Source organism: Phocoena sinus, chromosome 1, assembly GCF_008692025.1.
Source record: "Phocoena sinus isolate mPhoSin1 chromosome 1, mPhoSin1.pri, whole genome shotgun sequence".
In the NCBI taxonomy this organism is placed as follows: domain Eukaryota; kingdom Metazoa; phylum Chordata; class Mammalia; order Artiodactyla; family Phocoenidae; genus Phocoena; species Phocoena sinus.
The window spans coordinates 114,612,567-114,628,394 of NC_045763.1; the positions used below are offsets into that span (position 1 = coordinate 114,612,567).

Below are 15,828 nucleotides of genomic sequence, written 5' to 3' on the forward strand. Positions count from 1 at the left end.
GTAATGGGAACATAAATTCCTTTTCCAGACACCAACCTTCTTTCTGTTCCTGAAACAACCTGTCTTTCCCACTTATTGGCCTTTTACCTGCTGTTTCTCTGCCTGGAACACTCATTCTCCTGATTTCCCATCAAGTCTCAGCTCAAATATCATTCTGGCAAAGAGGTTTTCCCTACTGAAATTGTCATATTGGTTTAGTTGCTAGGCTTCTTTATTATCTGTTATCCCAAAAGAACAAGCTCTTTAAGCGCAGAGGCTTTTTTTTTTTTGGCCGCGTGGGGTCTTTGTTGCTGCACGTGGGCTTTCTGGCTTTCTCTGGTTGCAGGGAGCGGGGCTGCTCTTCCAGGGGCTACTCTTCGTTGTGGTGCGCGGCCTTCTTATTGCGGTGGCTTCTCTTGTTGTGGAGCTCAGGCTCTAGGCGCGCAGGCTCTAGAGCACAGATTCAGTAGTTGTGGCACACGAGCTTAGTTGCTCCGTGGCATCTGGGCTCTTCCCAGACCAGAGATAGAACCCGTGCACACTGCATTGGCAGGCGGATTCTTAACCACTGCGCCACCAGGGAAGTCCCAAGCACAGACACTTTGCCTGTCATCTTGCTCTTTCGTGTGTCTGTGCTTAGCTAATAATAGGTGCTCAATAAATATTGAATGAATAAGTGTAGAAATTCAACCTCTTTTTGGGTATCCCAATCTACTCCAAGCACCCTCTGATGCCCAAACCCACTTCTTCCTCCTTTGCTTTCCTGTGCTGAGGGTTCCTACGCACCCCATGTTGCTAGGACACACACTTACCTCTATGATCAGCTGCACCCCCACTTTCAGAAAGGATGACGTCCTCCTTTAATGCTTTTTCTGTCGGCAGATTCAGCAGGGCGGGGCCTGCCCCTTTAAACTGGGCCGCACCTGCTCTGGTCAGACTGGTTTGGAGACACAGGTAAAGGGAGGGAGACTGAGAGGAATACTCGCAGAGCCAGCAGGGAGCTGGGCAGCTCCTTCCCGGACACTGGGGACCCTCTACCTCTCTCCAGATGGAAAGTAAGTGGGTGTCATGGGTCCAAACACTAAGGGTTAGGAGGTCTTTGAAGAGGTGGAGAGAGGGGAATCAGCCCCATCCAGAAGCAGTGAGATGGAAGGCGGCAGGGAGGGAAGAAAGACCAGAGAGGAGGCACGGGAAACAGTCTTGATTAGACTTAGAGATCAGAATGAACAGACTCAGGCCCTCCGGAGACATTGTGGGTGGGTTACTGAGAAGTTTGGAAACTGACCAGGTATCCAGATTGGTGACAAAAGAACAGGATGCACTGCTGTTGCCAGCTCCTTGGGACAGATCTCTTGGCAAATCGTTGGTATCAGTTGCCAGGAGAGTTCCAGTTGGGGATCTGCAGGGGAATGGGAGGTGTGGAGGTGAAGGGGCAGCTTCTCTGTCCCACAAGAATATCCTTAGTGGGAATAAAATCCTTGGCAAAATTCTAGACCTCTCCTTTTCCTCCCATTCCTGCATTAGGGTGGCCATGACCCCAGGGGTTTTGGTGGAGGGGGTAGAAGGCGTGGGTGGAGGCTGGCTGAGGCCACAGCTGCCAGCACCTGTGCCCCCTGACTCACCCTCTCCTGATGAATAACATTTGATGTCGAAAGGGTGCTTCCATTTCGGCTCTCACTTCCCTCCTGCCTCCCTCTGTTTCAACACCTTCCTCCGGACCATGTTCTCCCTAAGGTCCCAGAAAGGACTAAAGTCCATGAGGCCGGCTGCCCTGGAGACTTCCTGTTCTGTCAGCCCTTCCTGAGGGCCAGAGGACCGCAGCTTCTGAAAGAACTTTACTCCCTCCAGGGTGACATGACCTTGCGGTAGACCCCAGAAGTGAAGCCCCAGGATGACAGAACCCGAGACCCTGGCCCTGCTGGAAGTGAAGGGGCCAGAGGCCCTGGAGAAGAGCCCACCGCAGGCTTTGGTCCCCAATGGCCGGAAGCTGGAAGGGGAAGATGGGGTTGAGTCCCCTGGAGCTGAGTCCTCCAGAGCGGGACCTTCAGCTGGGTCTCCCACAGCCGGAGAAGGGACGGAGGATGGTCTAGACAGCACAGTAAGTGAGGCTGCCACCTTGCCCTGGGGGACTGGCCCCCAGCCCAGTGCCCCGTTCTCAGATCCCCCTGGCTGGAGGAACATTGAGCCTGAGCCCCTTAAGTCAGAGCCACCCACCAAGCTAGAGGAGTTGCCCGAAGATGACGCCAACCTGCTGCCTGAGAAGGTGGCCCGGGCCTTCGTGCCCATCGACCTACAGTGCATTGAGCGGCGGCCCCAGGAAGACCTCATTGTGTGCTGTGAGGCCAGCGAGGGTGAGCGCCGCCAGACCTTCCTGCCCACCCAGGCCACCCACCCTGAGCCCCCGGAGCGCAAGTGGGCCGAGGCAGTGGTGAGGCCGCCTGGGTACTCCTGTGGGTGCTGCAGGGGACGTGGAGGCCATGAGGGGCTGAGGGCCATGGCCTCGGTGGGAGCCGCCCTCATCCTCTTCCCCTGCTTGCTCTATGGGGCATATGCCTTCCTGCCCTTCGATGCCCCACGCCTGCCGACCATGAGTTCCCGCCTCATCTACACGCTGCGCTGCGGGGTCTTTGCCACCTTCCCCATTGTACTGGGTGAGCCTGGGCCCTGCAAGAAGGGAGGGGGCATGTGGGAGCTCGGCTGGAGGGCAGGGCCTGCCTGGCTTGGGGAGCAGGGGAGTTTCCCTTCACTAGACCTGGACCCTCAGGGCCTCCCACACCCTGTCACCCCTGTGTGCCCACCTCCTCCCAGGACCACCTCAGCCCCACCCACGGTGCAGAGCCCATGCCCATGAGCTCTCTGCTACGAACCCTGCCTCCAGCTTCCTGCCTGCCGCTCCTCTCCTGACCCTATGTGTCCTCCAACCCTACCCAGGGATCCTGGTGTACGGGCTGAGCCTGTTGTGCTTTTCTGCCCTGCGGCCCTTTGGGGAGCCACGGCGTGAGGTGGAGATCCACCGGCGATACGTGGCCCAGTCGGTCCAGCTCTTCATCCTCTACTTCTTCAACCTGGCCGTGCTTTCCACCTACCTGCCCCAAGACACCCTCAAACTGCTCCCTCTGCTCACTGGTCTCTTCGCCATCTCCCGGTGAGCTGGGGCTGGGGGTGGGGCAGAAGGAGGTGCTGGTGCTCAAGAGGCCCAGGCATCTGAATGTCTGGAGAGCCAGGGAGCTTTCTGGATTCTGCATCAGCCCAAATGTGCACCCCAGAAAGTTGAGTGACTTTCTTCCTTGCACTTTACCTCACCTGGTAGCAGGTGATCAGCTCATATGTCTTTCATAAGATACGTGTATCAACCTAGAACGGGAAAGGCTTTCAGGTATCACCTAGACCAACCTCCCACCCCTTGCAGCCACTCCTCTGTGGCACTCTGGTCAGGTGGCCATTGGCTGAACATTGGTTGAACAGCCCCTGTGACCAAGTGCTTAGTTCTTTATAAGGCAAGTCTTGTTTCATTTTTCAGAAGTCCTAATTATTAGAAAGTCCTTTTTTATATTGTGCTAAAAACTGCTGCCCTGACTCTGACCTCTGTAATTGCCTAGACAAATTCAGATCTTTGGAAACAGTTCTCAATTCCCCCACTCCAACACGCTGCTTCCCCAGTGTTTACTTTGCTAAATGGCCCTGGTCCCTCCACTATCCCCTGTCCTTCCCTCTAGGCAGGAAATTCTCCTGTCAGATGGGAGGGATGGGGGCTGGACAAGGGTATTGTCCTGTTCATACAATCCAAGGCCACACAGATCTCATGGCAGCCTCATTACTCTGCTTTCATTTAGAATTTGTAGGCACCTGAAATCCTTAGGGGTGTTTTCACGTGAACTACTGTTAACCCAGAAGGCACCTTGGAATTTCTGAAGCCAAAGGCAGGCCTTTCCATTTTTTCCCCTAATACATTTCCTTTTGTTATTTATTTTTTTTTTTTTTGGTACGCGGGCCTCTCACTGTTGCAGCCTCTCCCATTGCGGAGCACAGGCTCCAGACGCGCAGGCTCAGCGGCCATGGCTCACGGGCCCAGCCGCCCTGCGGCACGCAGAATCCTCTCAGACCGGGGCACGAACCCGTGTCCCCCACATCGGCAGGCGGACTCTCAACCACTGCGCCACCAGGGAAGCCCTGTTATTTTCCATATAGCATTCCAGGTAGCTTTAACTGCTAAAGCATCCTTCCTATTTAGCTTAAATCTGTCTTCCTGTCACTTCTGACTGTAGTCTAGTGGTCATTTGTCCCACCAGCCTCCTGACCATCCTGCAGCCCTGCAAGTTCTCCCAGTAGATGTTTCCCAAGATAAATACGTTCCTGCTCATGTAACTCAACTTCCCATCTCCCTCTCGGGGAACGCTGGTCTCAGAAAGAAGTTGGTTTAAGCCCCAAGAATCATCAGGGAGCTAAAGGACCAGCAGTCGTCTGGTCCATCTTACCCATTTTACAGAGAGAAAGTGACTACAGATTGGGGGAGAAGAGTCACATAGGTCAGTCAGCAGCAGGGGCAGGACTAGAACCCAGGTCCCTTCCTTCTCTCATCCAGGGTCCTTCTTCCGTACCATGGGCAAGTTACTTAAGTATTTTGTGCCTCAGTTTCATCATCTGTAAAATGGAGTTATTGTGAAGACTGAGTTAGTTAATGCATGTAGAGTGCTTGCAACAGTCTAGTACTTGGTAAGTGTTCACTAAATGTGAACTTTTATATTATTATTATGCTATGCTGCCTCCTGGTGCAGTAGAAAAGCAGCAGTTACTCTTTCCTCCGTTTCCCAGGTAAAAAAAAATAGAGACATCACAATTTTGTAATAAGTGATCCTTCATATATTAAGAGGAAGCTGCTGCCCTCCCGCCACTGAGGAGTGTGTATTTTGAATGGATCTTCCAAGAGGGGAAATTTGGTTGTGCCTAGTCCATCCCTCTGGGCTTCAAGCTCTCTTGAAGCTGGTTTCCTTACTCTCTCCTTTCCCTGAGGGGCAGGAGATGGGGTGATGAACAGGCATGGGTTCAAACCATGGTTTTACTATTTCCCCAATGTGTGACTTTGGACCAGTCTTACTTAACCCTTTTGGAATCTTAGTTTCTTCATCTGCAAAAGGGGAAGTAAATACAATGGAATGTACTGCAGCTGTGAAATAATGAAGCTGTTTATATACTAACACAATCTCCAAGATACATTAAATGAGGGGAAAAAAATCAATGTGCAGAACAATCTCTATATTTAGTATGTTACCAAACTTCCAAAAAAAAAGGGAAAAGGAAAACATAAATCTTTTCGCTCATATGTAAAGAAAACATCACGATGTACAAGAAACCAAAATACTGGATGTCTGGGGTGGAGTGGAACAGAGGTGAGAAGGTGAAGGACGAGAATAGGGTATCTGGGAATCAGTAAGGGAAGACATTTTACTATACTCACTGGTACCTTTGAATTTTGACCCATGTAAATGTATACTGCCTACTCAAAATTTTTTAATTAAAATTTGAAAAGTACACAAAGAGGGAGGTGAATAATATACACACTTCACAGAGATGCGGGGGTCTAAATTAAATTAAACATTGCCCCTAAAGTAACTGGTACCATGCCTGGCACATGATAAGTACATAAACACTGGCTGTCTTTAGAGGTATCAGTTGTGCTGGCCAACACCCAGCCACTGCCTTCACTTTGTATTCCCCCCATCATCAGCCTGTCGCCAGTTAGCTCATGTACTCCTCTCAAGGAAAGCCCGATTTTTTCTTGCCTCCCAGGCTGATATACTGGCTGACCTTTGCCGTGGGCCGCTCCTTCCGAGGCTTTGGCTACGGCCTGACATTCCTGCCCCTGCTGTCCATGCTGGTGTGGAACCTCTACTATATGTTCGTGGTGGAGCCCGAACGCATGCTCACTGCCTCCGAGAGCCGCCTGGACTACCCTGACCACGCCCGCTCAGCCTCAGACTACAGGCCTCGCTCCTGGGGCTAAGCCGCCCCACCCCCTTGCTCCCAGCCCTGGTACCTGGGTGGGATGAACCCACCTACTGCCCCGACAGGGGTCCCATCCAATCAGAGCCTGGACTGTCCCCTGCTCTCCGAGTTGGGGCACTCCCCTTCACCTTTGGAGCCTGGGACAATTAGGCGGGAGGGACTCAGACATTCTTTCAGGGAAAGAGGTGGACAGCCATATTCCTTAAGGATGCTGAGGGCACAGGACCAGGAGCAGAGGCATGGTTCCTTCCGGAGCAGCCTCCCACCACTGCCACTAGGGCCCACAATGGCTGGACTCTGCTCCACTCTCCAGCCTCCTGTAAGGCAGCCAGCAGAGCCACAGCCAAAACTCTGACCATTTCTGTGCTGGGTGTCCAAGCAGAGGGCCTCAAAGAGACTAGAAACCTTGCCCATGCCTAAAGGTAATGGCTGGCCATCAGATCAAATAGGACGTTCATGTTTGGTGAAAACCTTCTTGGGGACCTGTATTCAGGACCCTCCATGACTGGCCATATAGGCTCTTGAGCCTCAGTCAAGTCAATTACAGCTGTCCCAATCCAGTGTGGCTGCCTCCTCCCTTCCAACCCTTTAGGTCCCTGTAACCTTGCACCTCCAAACTGCCCAGAAGTCATACCTCTCTCATGGGAAGAGGGGCAGACAGGGAAACCTGCCTCCCAAGAGGCGTGTGTGTGTGTGTGTGTGTGTGTGTGCGCGTGTGTGTGTGTGTGCGCGCGCGTGCGCGCACGCACCCACACCTGTGGTGGCTGGGAGTGGTTGGAAGACATAGTGGTTGATGTTAACCCCATGTGAATGTGTGTGTAACAATAAACAACTACCACTGTCTTCCTTGGCTCTTCCTTCGTGTTTGCACCGTCTCAAGTGTCCCTTCCTTGTTTGATTCAGACTGCAACAGAGACCTCCCAGCTCCACATGTTGAAGAGTGGCTGGCAGGAGCCTGGTCCCATGGCAAGGGAGAGAACTGGGCCTGGGGAAGAAATGGTGCTGCAAACAAGAAATTGTCTTCCATGCCCACCTCCAGCCCTCTCATTCCCTGGAACCAGACCCAGCAACACTCACACACTGAGAGACAAGCCCTGGGGAAAAACTTAGTCTATTTCATGCCCTCCAGGGTAGCAGACAAGTCAGAAGGCCTCTCATTTAGGCCTGTGAGTCCCATTCAAGGGAAATGGGGGGATGGAGGGGTGGGGAGGCAATGCAGAGGGGACCCTCCCTCTAGCAATCACTCTGTCCCTGGTCCCTCCTCAAAGTTTGAAGGAAGCCCCACCTGGGTCCGCAGGAAGTTGAGGCTGGTCTCTGAGGTTCTGCAGAAAAGCAAGATGCGAAAAGGGAGCAGCTGGCTAGGAATACTGACCCTCAAACCTGCAGACCAGCAAGGCAGGTCCAGTAATGTCCTTCCCTCTAGAGAGCAGGCCTCAATTTATAGGCTGATATTCTGAGTACCGCTTGTGGCCCAGCAGCAGAAACACGCCTCCTGCCAGCAGCATGAGCGCTGGAGCACCCAGGGCCACTGCCACGATGCCTACGACTAGCAAGGACAAGGCATCTACTGGAGGGGTGCCCACACCCAGGAGCATGGACCTAGAGCGAGCAGAGTGAGAAAGAGAGGTGAGCAGGCTTAGGGGGGAAGGCCGAGAGGCCCAACCCTCCTCCACTTCGACCTCCCAAACCCTTGGCCCAGGCCCTGATTCTCACCAGCTGAGGTAGTGTTTGTCCCAGTAGCCAGGGCCGGTGGAAGCCCCAAATGTCAGATTGAAGGCACAGAAGTTGTTCTGGGACCCAAAGAAGGCTCGGACAATGGGTGACTGGGGGAGAAGGTATGCCAAGGTGGGGTAAAGAGGGGAAGCTTGGCAGGGCATGGCTGATTCCCGGCCCCCCTGCTTCTGAGAGAAAGCCACTGGTCGCCACTGCATGAAGCCTGATGGGAGGGAGCCCCATAGCAGCTGGTCCAACTGAGGAGAAAGGCAAACAGGCAGGATGAGGAGGACCAGTGGTGCCCGACCTTTCTGTTCCCCCACCCTTTCCCAGCCTCTGTCTGTCACGAGTTGTCCTGAATCCTAGGCCTGGTTCTAGAACTCACAGGCTGTTTGCATCGATCTCTCCTCTGTAGAAAGGGGAGCTGGACTGGATGGCATGGGGTCCTTTTCCAGCCTCAACACTCAGCAAGCCTGCACTCAGCTCCCTCCTTTGGGCCCCCGGGCCCTTGCAAACCCCATCTGTCAGAGCACTAGTCACACTGTACCGCCTTCCCTCTGGCCCCTCCACTGAGAGCAGAGACTGGGCTAATTCATTAGCACAGTGCCCAGCACTTAAAGGAGCTGAGTGAAGTGTTGCTAAATGGTTGAATGATTCTCTGAGGTCCTAATGGGGTCCCCCTTCACCCCACACCCATCTGCTGCTCTGCTGGAAGCCTGACCTGGAAGACGCCAGGTGCATATTCATCATCGATGGAGTGCTGCTCCTGCACTGAGGGGCAGTCAGGGCCATGGCCCAACGTGGCTACCTCCAGCCCAAACAAGGAGTGGTTTCCCCGGGGAGAGGCCCCAACCAGGTCCACCTCTAGCTGGCAGGTGTCCGCTGTGTGCAGGAGGCGAGGGGGTTGGGCTGGTCGGCCAGATCTGGAGAAGGCCTGAACCTAGGATGGAAGAGGCATGGGAGGCGTGGGAAGCAGGTGGATGCCTGTGTTTGAAGGCGACCCCCATCATTAACTCCCACCCTCGTAAACCAGCCTTTTGAGTTCTGATTCCCCATACCCTTACCCTGAAGGCCAGGCTGCCACTGGCAAAAGCCGCAGTGGGGTCGTGAATGGGGTGGCCTCGAAATGTGGCGCTCAGGGTGGCAGGATCCAATGAGTCAGTGATGTTGTCCCAGGAGAAATCGGCCAAGGAGTATGGGGGATACGATTTTCCTGGAGGCTTTGCGGCTGCATCGGATGTGTTGGTGCTGTCAAACTCAAACAGCTGGCGGGTGGGGGTGGGGAGGGACTAGGCTTGCCTGAGTCCAGCTTTCTCCTGAATCACCACCACCACCCGTTCACTGGCCCCACCCCAGGCTCTCATACCTGACTCGACTTCACCTACCCCCAGTCTTCAGTTTCTCCCTCTAACTCGAATGAACCCTCTCCTCTGCACTCCTCCCCTTGGTTCTCCCCCAACCTCCTCACCCTGGTAAAGACGAGGGCAGAAGAAAATTGGATGCTCTCCTTGGGGAGCACCACGATGCCCCCGTCAGGCTTAGAGGAAATCAGGAGGTTCCAGTTGACACTCAGGGTGCTGTTGGGGGTGTTGGTGGCCACCAGCAGCACGGCTGGGGGTCCCAGGCTGCTCCACACATAGTGCAGGGTGGAAGTGGCACCCACTGCCTGGATATGAAGCAGGTTCTGGGAAGGGTGCAGCCAGTCAGAGATGACCTTCAGAGACACCTGGAACATGGAGCAGTGGAGGGTCAAGCAAACAGGATCAGGGAGAGACACAGAGCAAAGAAGTTTGGGGATAAGGAGAGGGGCCTTGGAAAATGATGAGGAAAGGGTGGGACCTTGGGAGGAATGCTTGTGGGAGCTAACAGAACCTTCTTGTAAAGGGCAGAGGTGGGGTGGAGGAGAGGTGGGTAGAGCCAGAACTGCCTTGACCCTGGTGGAGAGATCAGGGCACAGGGCTGAGAGGAAGAAAGAAATCCAACACTTGTTTGGACCTGGCTCACTCAGGGCTAAGTCAAGGTCCAGGTTTCACCAGAAGACAGGAAGCTCTCACATCCACCCTACTCCACAATCCTGTCCCGTGACCCATGGCTGCTCCGACCCCCAGTCTGAAAAACTCTTTTGTCAATGCAAGCACACTCCACCCCCACCAATTGTTTGCCCTAGTTTCCAACCACCCTTCAAGGTAGCATATCCTAAAACACCTACTGCTCTAGCCCCTCACCTGGCGGGTCTCCTCCCCCAGAAGGCCAAACGGAGCTGCTGTCAGAAGTAGGCTCAGGAGGAGCACGGCGCTCCTCATAGCTTCTCACGCAGTCCCGACTTCAGAAGGCGGAAGAGACGCCGAAATCATGTGACTCACAGATTCAGCTGATCTCTTTAAAGGGCGGGACCATCACAACAGTTCTTAAAGAGACCGCCTCCCTTAACCCAGATTTGTGAGTGAGAATAGAATCAGAAAGGTTAGGTGTTCGTCATCCCCAACCGACCTGGCAAGCAAGTCAACCCAGGCTAGATCTGCAGACATACTCCCAACCTCTCCTACCCAACTGGTCCCGCTAAAGTTACCTATAAGCAGGCATGATGTCTGGATTCAACATCCAAATGTAATCTATAGAATGACTCTGTGGCAGGGAAGGCACTGAGAAGAATTTGAAGGAATTCGATGGGAGAGATAGCACACCTCAGAGGGTTCCTTTTGTCAGTTTTTAATATCTATTGAGCCCCCAGCTATGCAGGTTCTTGTCCTGGAAGAGCTCACAATTTTATTGTGGAGAAAAGAAACCTCAGAAAACAGGACATGAAAGTGATACATAATTGTCATAGGAGGGAGTTCATGTCTGGCTGAATGAATGCACTTTTTATTTTTCTTGTTTTTTTTCTTTAATTTTAAAATTTTATGTATATTTTGGCTGCGTTGGGTCTTTGTTGCTGCGCGCGGGCTTTCTCTAGTTGCCGCAAGTGGGGGCTAATCTTCGTTGCGGTGCACGGGCTTCTCATTGTGGTGGCTTCTCTTGTTGCGGAGCACAGGCTCTAGGTGCATGGGCTTCACTGCGACGCATGAGCCCTAGAGCGCACAGGCTTCAGTAGTTGCAGCACGTGGGCTCAGTAGTTGTGGCGCACAGGCTTAGTTGTTCTGCAGCATGTGGGATCTTCCCGGACCAGGGATCGAAACTGTGTGCCCTGTATTGGCAGGCGGGTTCCTAATCACTGCACCACCTGGGAAGTCCTTTCTTGTTTTTTTGTTTGTGGTTTGTTTGTTTGTTTTGCCTAATCCTAAAATTACTTTGGCTAATAAAAAATGCATACAGTACAATATTCATAAGGTACCAAAGGGTACCACCCCTATTCCCCAGCAACCTGGGTCCTTCCTTGAGACAACCACTATTATCAGTTTCTCATGTGTCCTTCATAAAATATTCTATGCATGCTCAAGTGTATGTTTTGTTGGGTTTTTTTTGGCCGTGCCATGTGGCATGTCAGGGATCGAACCCGTGCCGCCTGCAGTGGAAGTGCAGTCTTAACCACTGGACTGCCAGGGAACTCCCTCAAGTGTGTGTGTGTGTGTGTGTGTGTGCACTTGATAATACATATACATATATACACACATATATATGTATAATAAGATACAATGCAATCCACTGCTCTGCAGTTTGTTTTTTCACTTATATATTGAGGAATGTTCTGTATCAATGCACTTGGAGTTGTCTCATTCTCCAGTCTTTCACTGCAGGGCAGACGTTCCATGGGTATATTTAGCCAGAACCTTGATAGTATCCAACATTTTGCTACGGCAAACAACACTGAAAGGAATATCCCTGTATGAAAAGCATTTCATACATATTTGTAACCAAATCTATAGGATAAATACTCAGGAGTAGAACTGCCCAGTCAAGTTGCCCTCTATGAGGTTCATCAATTGACACTCACACCATGTCTGAGAGCCCATTTCCCCCACACCCTGGCAAGTGCTTACCAAACTTAATTTGCATTTCCCTATGAATAAGGTTAAACATCTCTTCATGTTTTATTAGTCATTTATTTTTTGCTTCTCTGGAGTTATTTATACACTTTGCCTATTTTTCTGAGGCCCTATCTTCTTTTTTTTTTTTTTTGCAGTAAGCGGGCCTCTCACTGTTGTGGCCTCTCCCGTTGCGGAGCACAGGCTCCAGACACGCAGGCTCAGCGGCCATGGCTTACGGGCCTAGCCGCTCCGCGGCATGTGGGATCTTCCCGAACCGGGGCACGAACCCGTGTCCCCTGCATCGGCGGACTCTCAACCACTGCGCCACCAGGGAAGCCCGGCCCTATCTGCTTAATGGCCAAGTTCTAAAAGTTCAAGGAAATCAACTCTTGTACTGCTGCAAACATCATCCTCCCTCTCCCATTTGTTCTTTTTTTGCCATGCAAATATTCTATGTAGTTACATTTATTATTTTTCCCCACTCTGATAAGTATTTATTTACTTACTTACTTACTTACAGCCACACTGTGCAACTTGCAGGATCTTAGTTCCCTGACCAGGGATGGAACCCACGCCCTTGGTAGTGAAAGCGCAGAGTCCTAACCACTGGATTGCCAGGGAATTCCCCTGGTAAGTATGTTTTTAAATCTCGTGTCTTCTTCTAGTACTCTTATATCTAAATCTTTCAGTCGCCTGGAATTAATTTTGCTGTAATAAATGAAGAAAGGATCCAATTTAATTTTTTCCCCAAATGGCTACTCTAGGATAAACTAAAGTTTCCTTAAAAACTTTCATTTTTCTGGCCTTACTACCCAAAGCAATCTACAGATTTAATGCGATCCCTATCAAATTACCCATGACATTTTTCACAGAACTAGAACAAATAATCCTAAAATGTATATGGAAGCATAAAAGACCCAGAATTGCCAAAGCGATCCTTAGGAAAAAGAACAAAGTAGGAAGCATTGCCTTCCCAGACTTCAGACAATACTACAAAGCTATGGTAATCAAAACAGTGTGGTATTGGACTTCCCTGGCAGTCCAGTGGTTAAGACTCCATGCTTCCACCGCAGGGGGCAGGGGTTCAGTCCCTGGTTGGGGAACTAAGATCCCACAATCTGTGCAGTATGGCCAAAAAATTAAAAAAAAAAAAAAGATACCAGCGTGGTATTGGCACAAAAACAGATGGAACAGAATAGAGAGCCCAGAAATAAACCCACACACCTATAGATAATTAATCTTTGACAAAGGAGGCAAGAACATACAATGGGGAAAACACAGTATCTTCAGCAAGTGGTGTTGGAAAAGTTATACGGCCACGTGTAAATCAATGAAGTTAGAACACACCCTCACACCATACTAAAAAAAAAACCTCAAAATGGCTTAAGACTTAAATATAAGACATGACACCATAAAACTCCTAGAAGAGAACATAGGCAAAACATTCTCTGACATAAATTGTACCAATGTTTTCTTAGGTCAGTCTCCCAAGGCACTAGAAATAAAAGCAAAAATAAACAAATGGGACCTAATCAAACTTACAAGCTTCTGTACAAAGGAAACCATAAACAAAACTAAAAGACAACCTATGTACTGGGGGAAAATATCTGCAAATGATGCAACCAACAAGGGATTAATTTCCAAAATATACAAACAGCTCATACAACTCCATAACAAAAAAACAAACAACCCAGTTGAAAAATGGGCAGAAGACCTAAATAGACATTTCTCCAAAGAAGACATACAGATGGCCAACAGGCATATGAAAAGATGCTCATCATCGCTAATTATTAAAGAAATGCAAATCAAAACTACAGTAAATCAACCATACTGCAATAAAAATTAATTATACATAAAGAAAAACCTACAATGAGGTACCACCTCACACCAGTCAGAATGGCCATCATTAAAAAGTTTACAAGGGCACTTTCCTGATGGTCCAGTGGTTAAGACTCCGTGCTTCCACTGCAGGCAGCACAGGTTCGATCCCTGGCTGGGGAACTAAGATCCCGCATATCGCACACTGCGGCTAGAAAAAAGAAAAAAAAAGTCTACAAATAATAAATTTTGGAGAGAGGGTGGAAAAAAGAGAACCCTCTTACACTGTTGGTGGGAACAGAAATTGGTGCAGCCACTATGGGAAACAGTATGGAGGTTCCTCAAAAAACTAAAAATAGAGTTGCCATGTGATCCAGCAATCCCACTACTGGACACACACCCAAACAAAACTATAATTTAAAAAGATACATGCACCCCCTATAGCAGCACTATTTACAATTGCCAAGACACACAATGGAATATTACCCATAACAAAGAATGAAATAGTGCCACTTGCAGCAACATGGATGGACCTAGAGATTACCATACTAAGCGAAGTAACTTAGAAAAAGACAAGGACCATATGATATCACTTACATGTGGAATCTAAAATACAACACAGGACTTCCCTGGTGGTCCAGTGGTTCAGAATCTGTGCTTCCACTGCAGGGGGCACGGGTTCGATCCCTGGTGAGGGAAATAAGATCCCGCATGCTGTGTGGTGTGGCCAAAAAAGAAAAAAAAAACAAACCACAAATGAACATATCTACGGAACAGAAACAGACTCACAGACAGAGAACAGACTTGTGGTTGTTAGTAAGGGGTGGGGGTCGGGGAGGGAAGGATTGGGAGTTTGGGATTAGCATACGCATACTATCACATACAGAATGGATAAACAAGGTCCTACTGTATATAGCACAAGGAACTACATTCATTATCCTGTGATAAACCAGAATGGAAAAGAATACGAAAAAGATGTCACTTTGCTGTACAACAGAAGCAGTCACATAGCACAGGCAGATCAGCTTGGTGCTTTGTGACCGCCTAGAGGGGTGGGACAGGGAGTGTGGGAGGGAGATGCAAAAGGGAGGAGATATGGGGATATATGTATATGTATAGCTGATTCACTTTGTTATAAAGCAGAAACTAACACACCATTGTAAAGCAATTATATTTCAATAAAGTTGTTAAAAAAAAAGTTACAGAGAAGTTATAATGCCATGAGAAAATGCCTCTGACCCCATTGCTAAGTGAAACTAACAGATGAGAAAAATGTTCTATACGTGTTGAGCTTTTTCTGTTCCTATTTTTTTTTCTTTTTCAATAAATAAAGTTTTGCACAGAAATAAGACTGGAAGTAAAAATAACAAAATACTAACAGTGGTTGGATTCAGATAAAGGGGCTTTGGATTCTTTAGAAAATCATTTCTATTTTTCTGTATTTAATAAATATTCTTTTGGAACTTTAAAACAATCTTAAATCAACTATACTTCAATAAAACTTAAAAAAAAACTTTTCACTTTTCTTGAGAAAAAAAGTACTTGTACCCTCTGAGGTTATCAACTCTGGACTTGACAAGCAAGGATGTAAGCAAGAGTCTTGGCCGAGTTCAAAGGGTTTCAGTAAATAAGAATTCAAGTCTCCCCACCACCCCCAATACACCACTTTTGGGGGGCGGGGTGTGGAATAGGACTTACTTGAATCCAGGAATTTGCCAGGGAAGAACCATGACAAAGTCAAGGTGGCCGCAAAGTTGTGTTCATGGAATCATTTAGAGTTTACACAGGCAACAAAGTGGCTTGGACAGCCTTTAATCACTGTTAAATTTAGCCTTTGAACAGCACAGAAGGGCTCTGAAAGCTAGACTGAAGAGTACAGATTGACCTAACATGCCAGGAGGAACTTTCATAGGTTCAGGAGACTTTGTAAGTCTTAAAAGAATAAAGAGGCACTGATGACAGGAGGTAAGACTACTATGTACAATTATCCAAGTGCTTAACCATTACAGCTGAAACCAGAATGGACCCAGAAAGGTGTTCAGGAACAAATGGGAGGCAATTCCTCCCTCCACAACTTCCAAGCACTACTTCTTCAAGATCTTTTTATCTACTTGAGAATTAACTTATCTTTCTTTAAGGTCTTAAAGCTCTGAGGGAATTAACACTGCAAGTAAAGACGCAGGGATTTCAGCAAAAGATAGGTTGGCTTATTTCAGAGCCTCTCATTGAAGAGAAAAAGCTGAAGACTTCATTTTTTTTTTTAATTTTATTTTTGACCGCGTTGGGTCTTCATTACTGTGAGGGCTTCCTCTAGTTGCAGCGAGCACGGGCTTCCCATTGCAGTGGCTTC

The 15,828-nt window shown here is 49.3% G+C and overlaps 2 protein-coding genes across 4 annotated transcripts; one reads left to right on the forward strand and one right to left on the reverse strand.

Moving 5' to 3' along the window:
• Window positions 1-861: 861 nt before the first annotated feature.
• On the forward strand, window positions 862-6,018 carry TMEM79 (transmembrane protein 79). Its single transcript, XM_032615371.1, has 4 exons — window positions 862-1,034; window positions 1,828-2,630; window positions 2,911-3,124; window positions 5,767-6,018. The coding sequence occupies exons 2-4, from the start codon at window positions 1,871-1,873 to the stop codon at window positions 5,978-5,980; spliced, it is 1,188 nt and encodes a 395-aa protein (XP_032471262.1). The 5' UTR covers window positions 862-1,034; window positions 1,828-1,870; the 3' UTR covers window positions 5,981-6,018.
• Window positions 5,145-10,038, reverse strand: GLMP (glycosylated lysosomal membrane protein). 3 transcript variants are annotated; one of them, XR_004347241.1, is made up of 7 exons: window positions 9,921-10,038; window positions 9,164-9,421; window positions 8,760-8,960; window positions 8,417-8,635; window positions 7,696-7,952; window positions 7,355-7,581; window positions 6,825-6,967 (listed from the first exon to the last, which is right to left on the reverse strand). XR_004347241.1 is itself a non-coding variant. In XM_032615320.1 (6 exons), exons 1-6 carry the CDS (start codon window positions 9,996-9,998, stop codon window positions 7,416-7,418), a joined length of 1,179 nt encoding a protein of 392 aa, XP_032471211.1. In that variant the 5' UTR covers window positions 9,999-10,038; the 3' UTR covers window positions 5,145-7,415. The 3 variants fall into 3 exon arrangements, 1 of the variants encoding a protein (XP_032471211.1); XR_004347240.1 differs by having other exon boundaries at window positions 6,836-6,967; window positions 7,268-7,581; XM_032615320.1 differs by having other exon boundaries at window positions 5,145-7,581.
• Window positions 10,039-15,828: the final 5,790 nt, after the last annotated feature.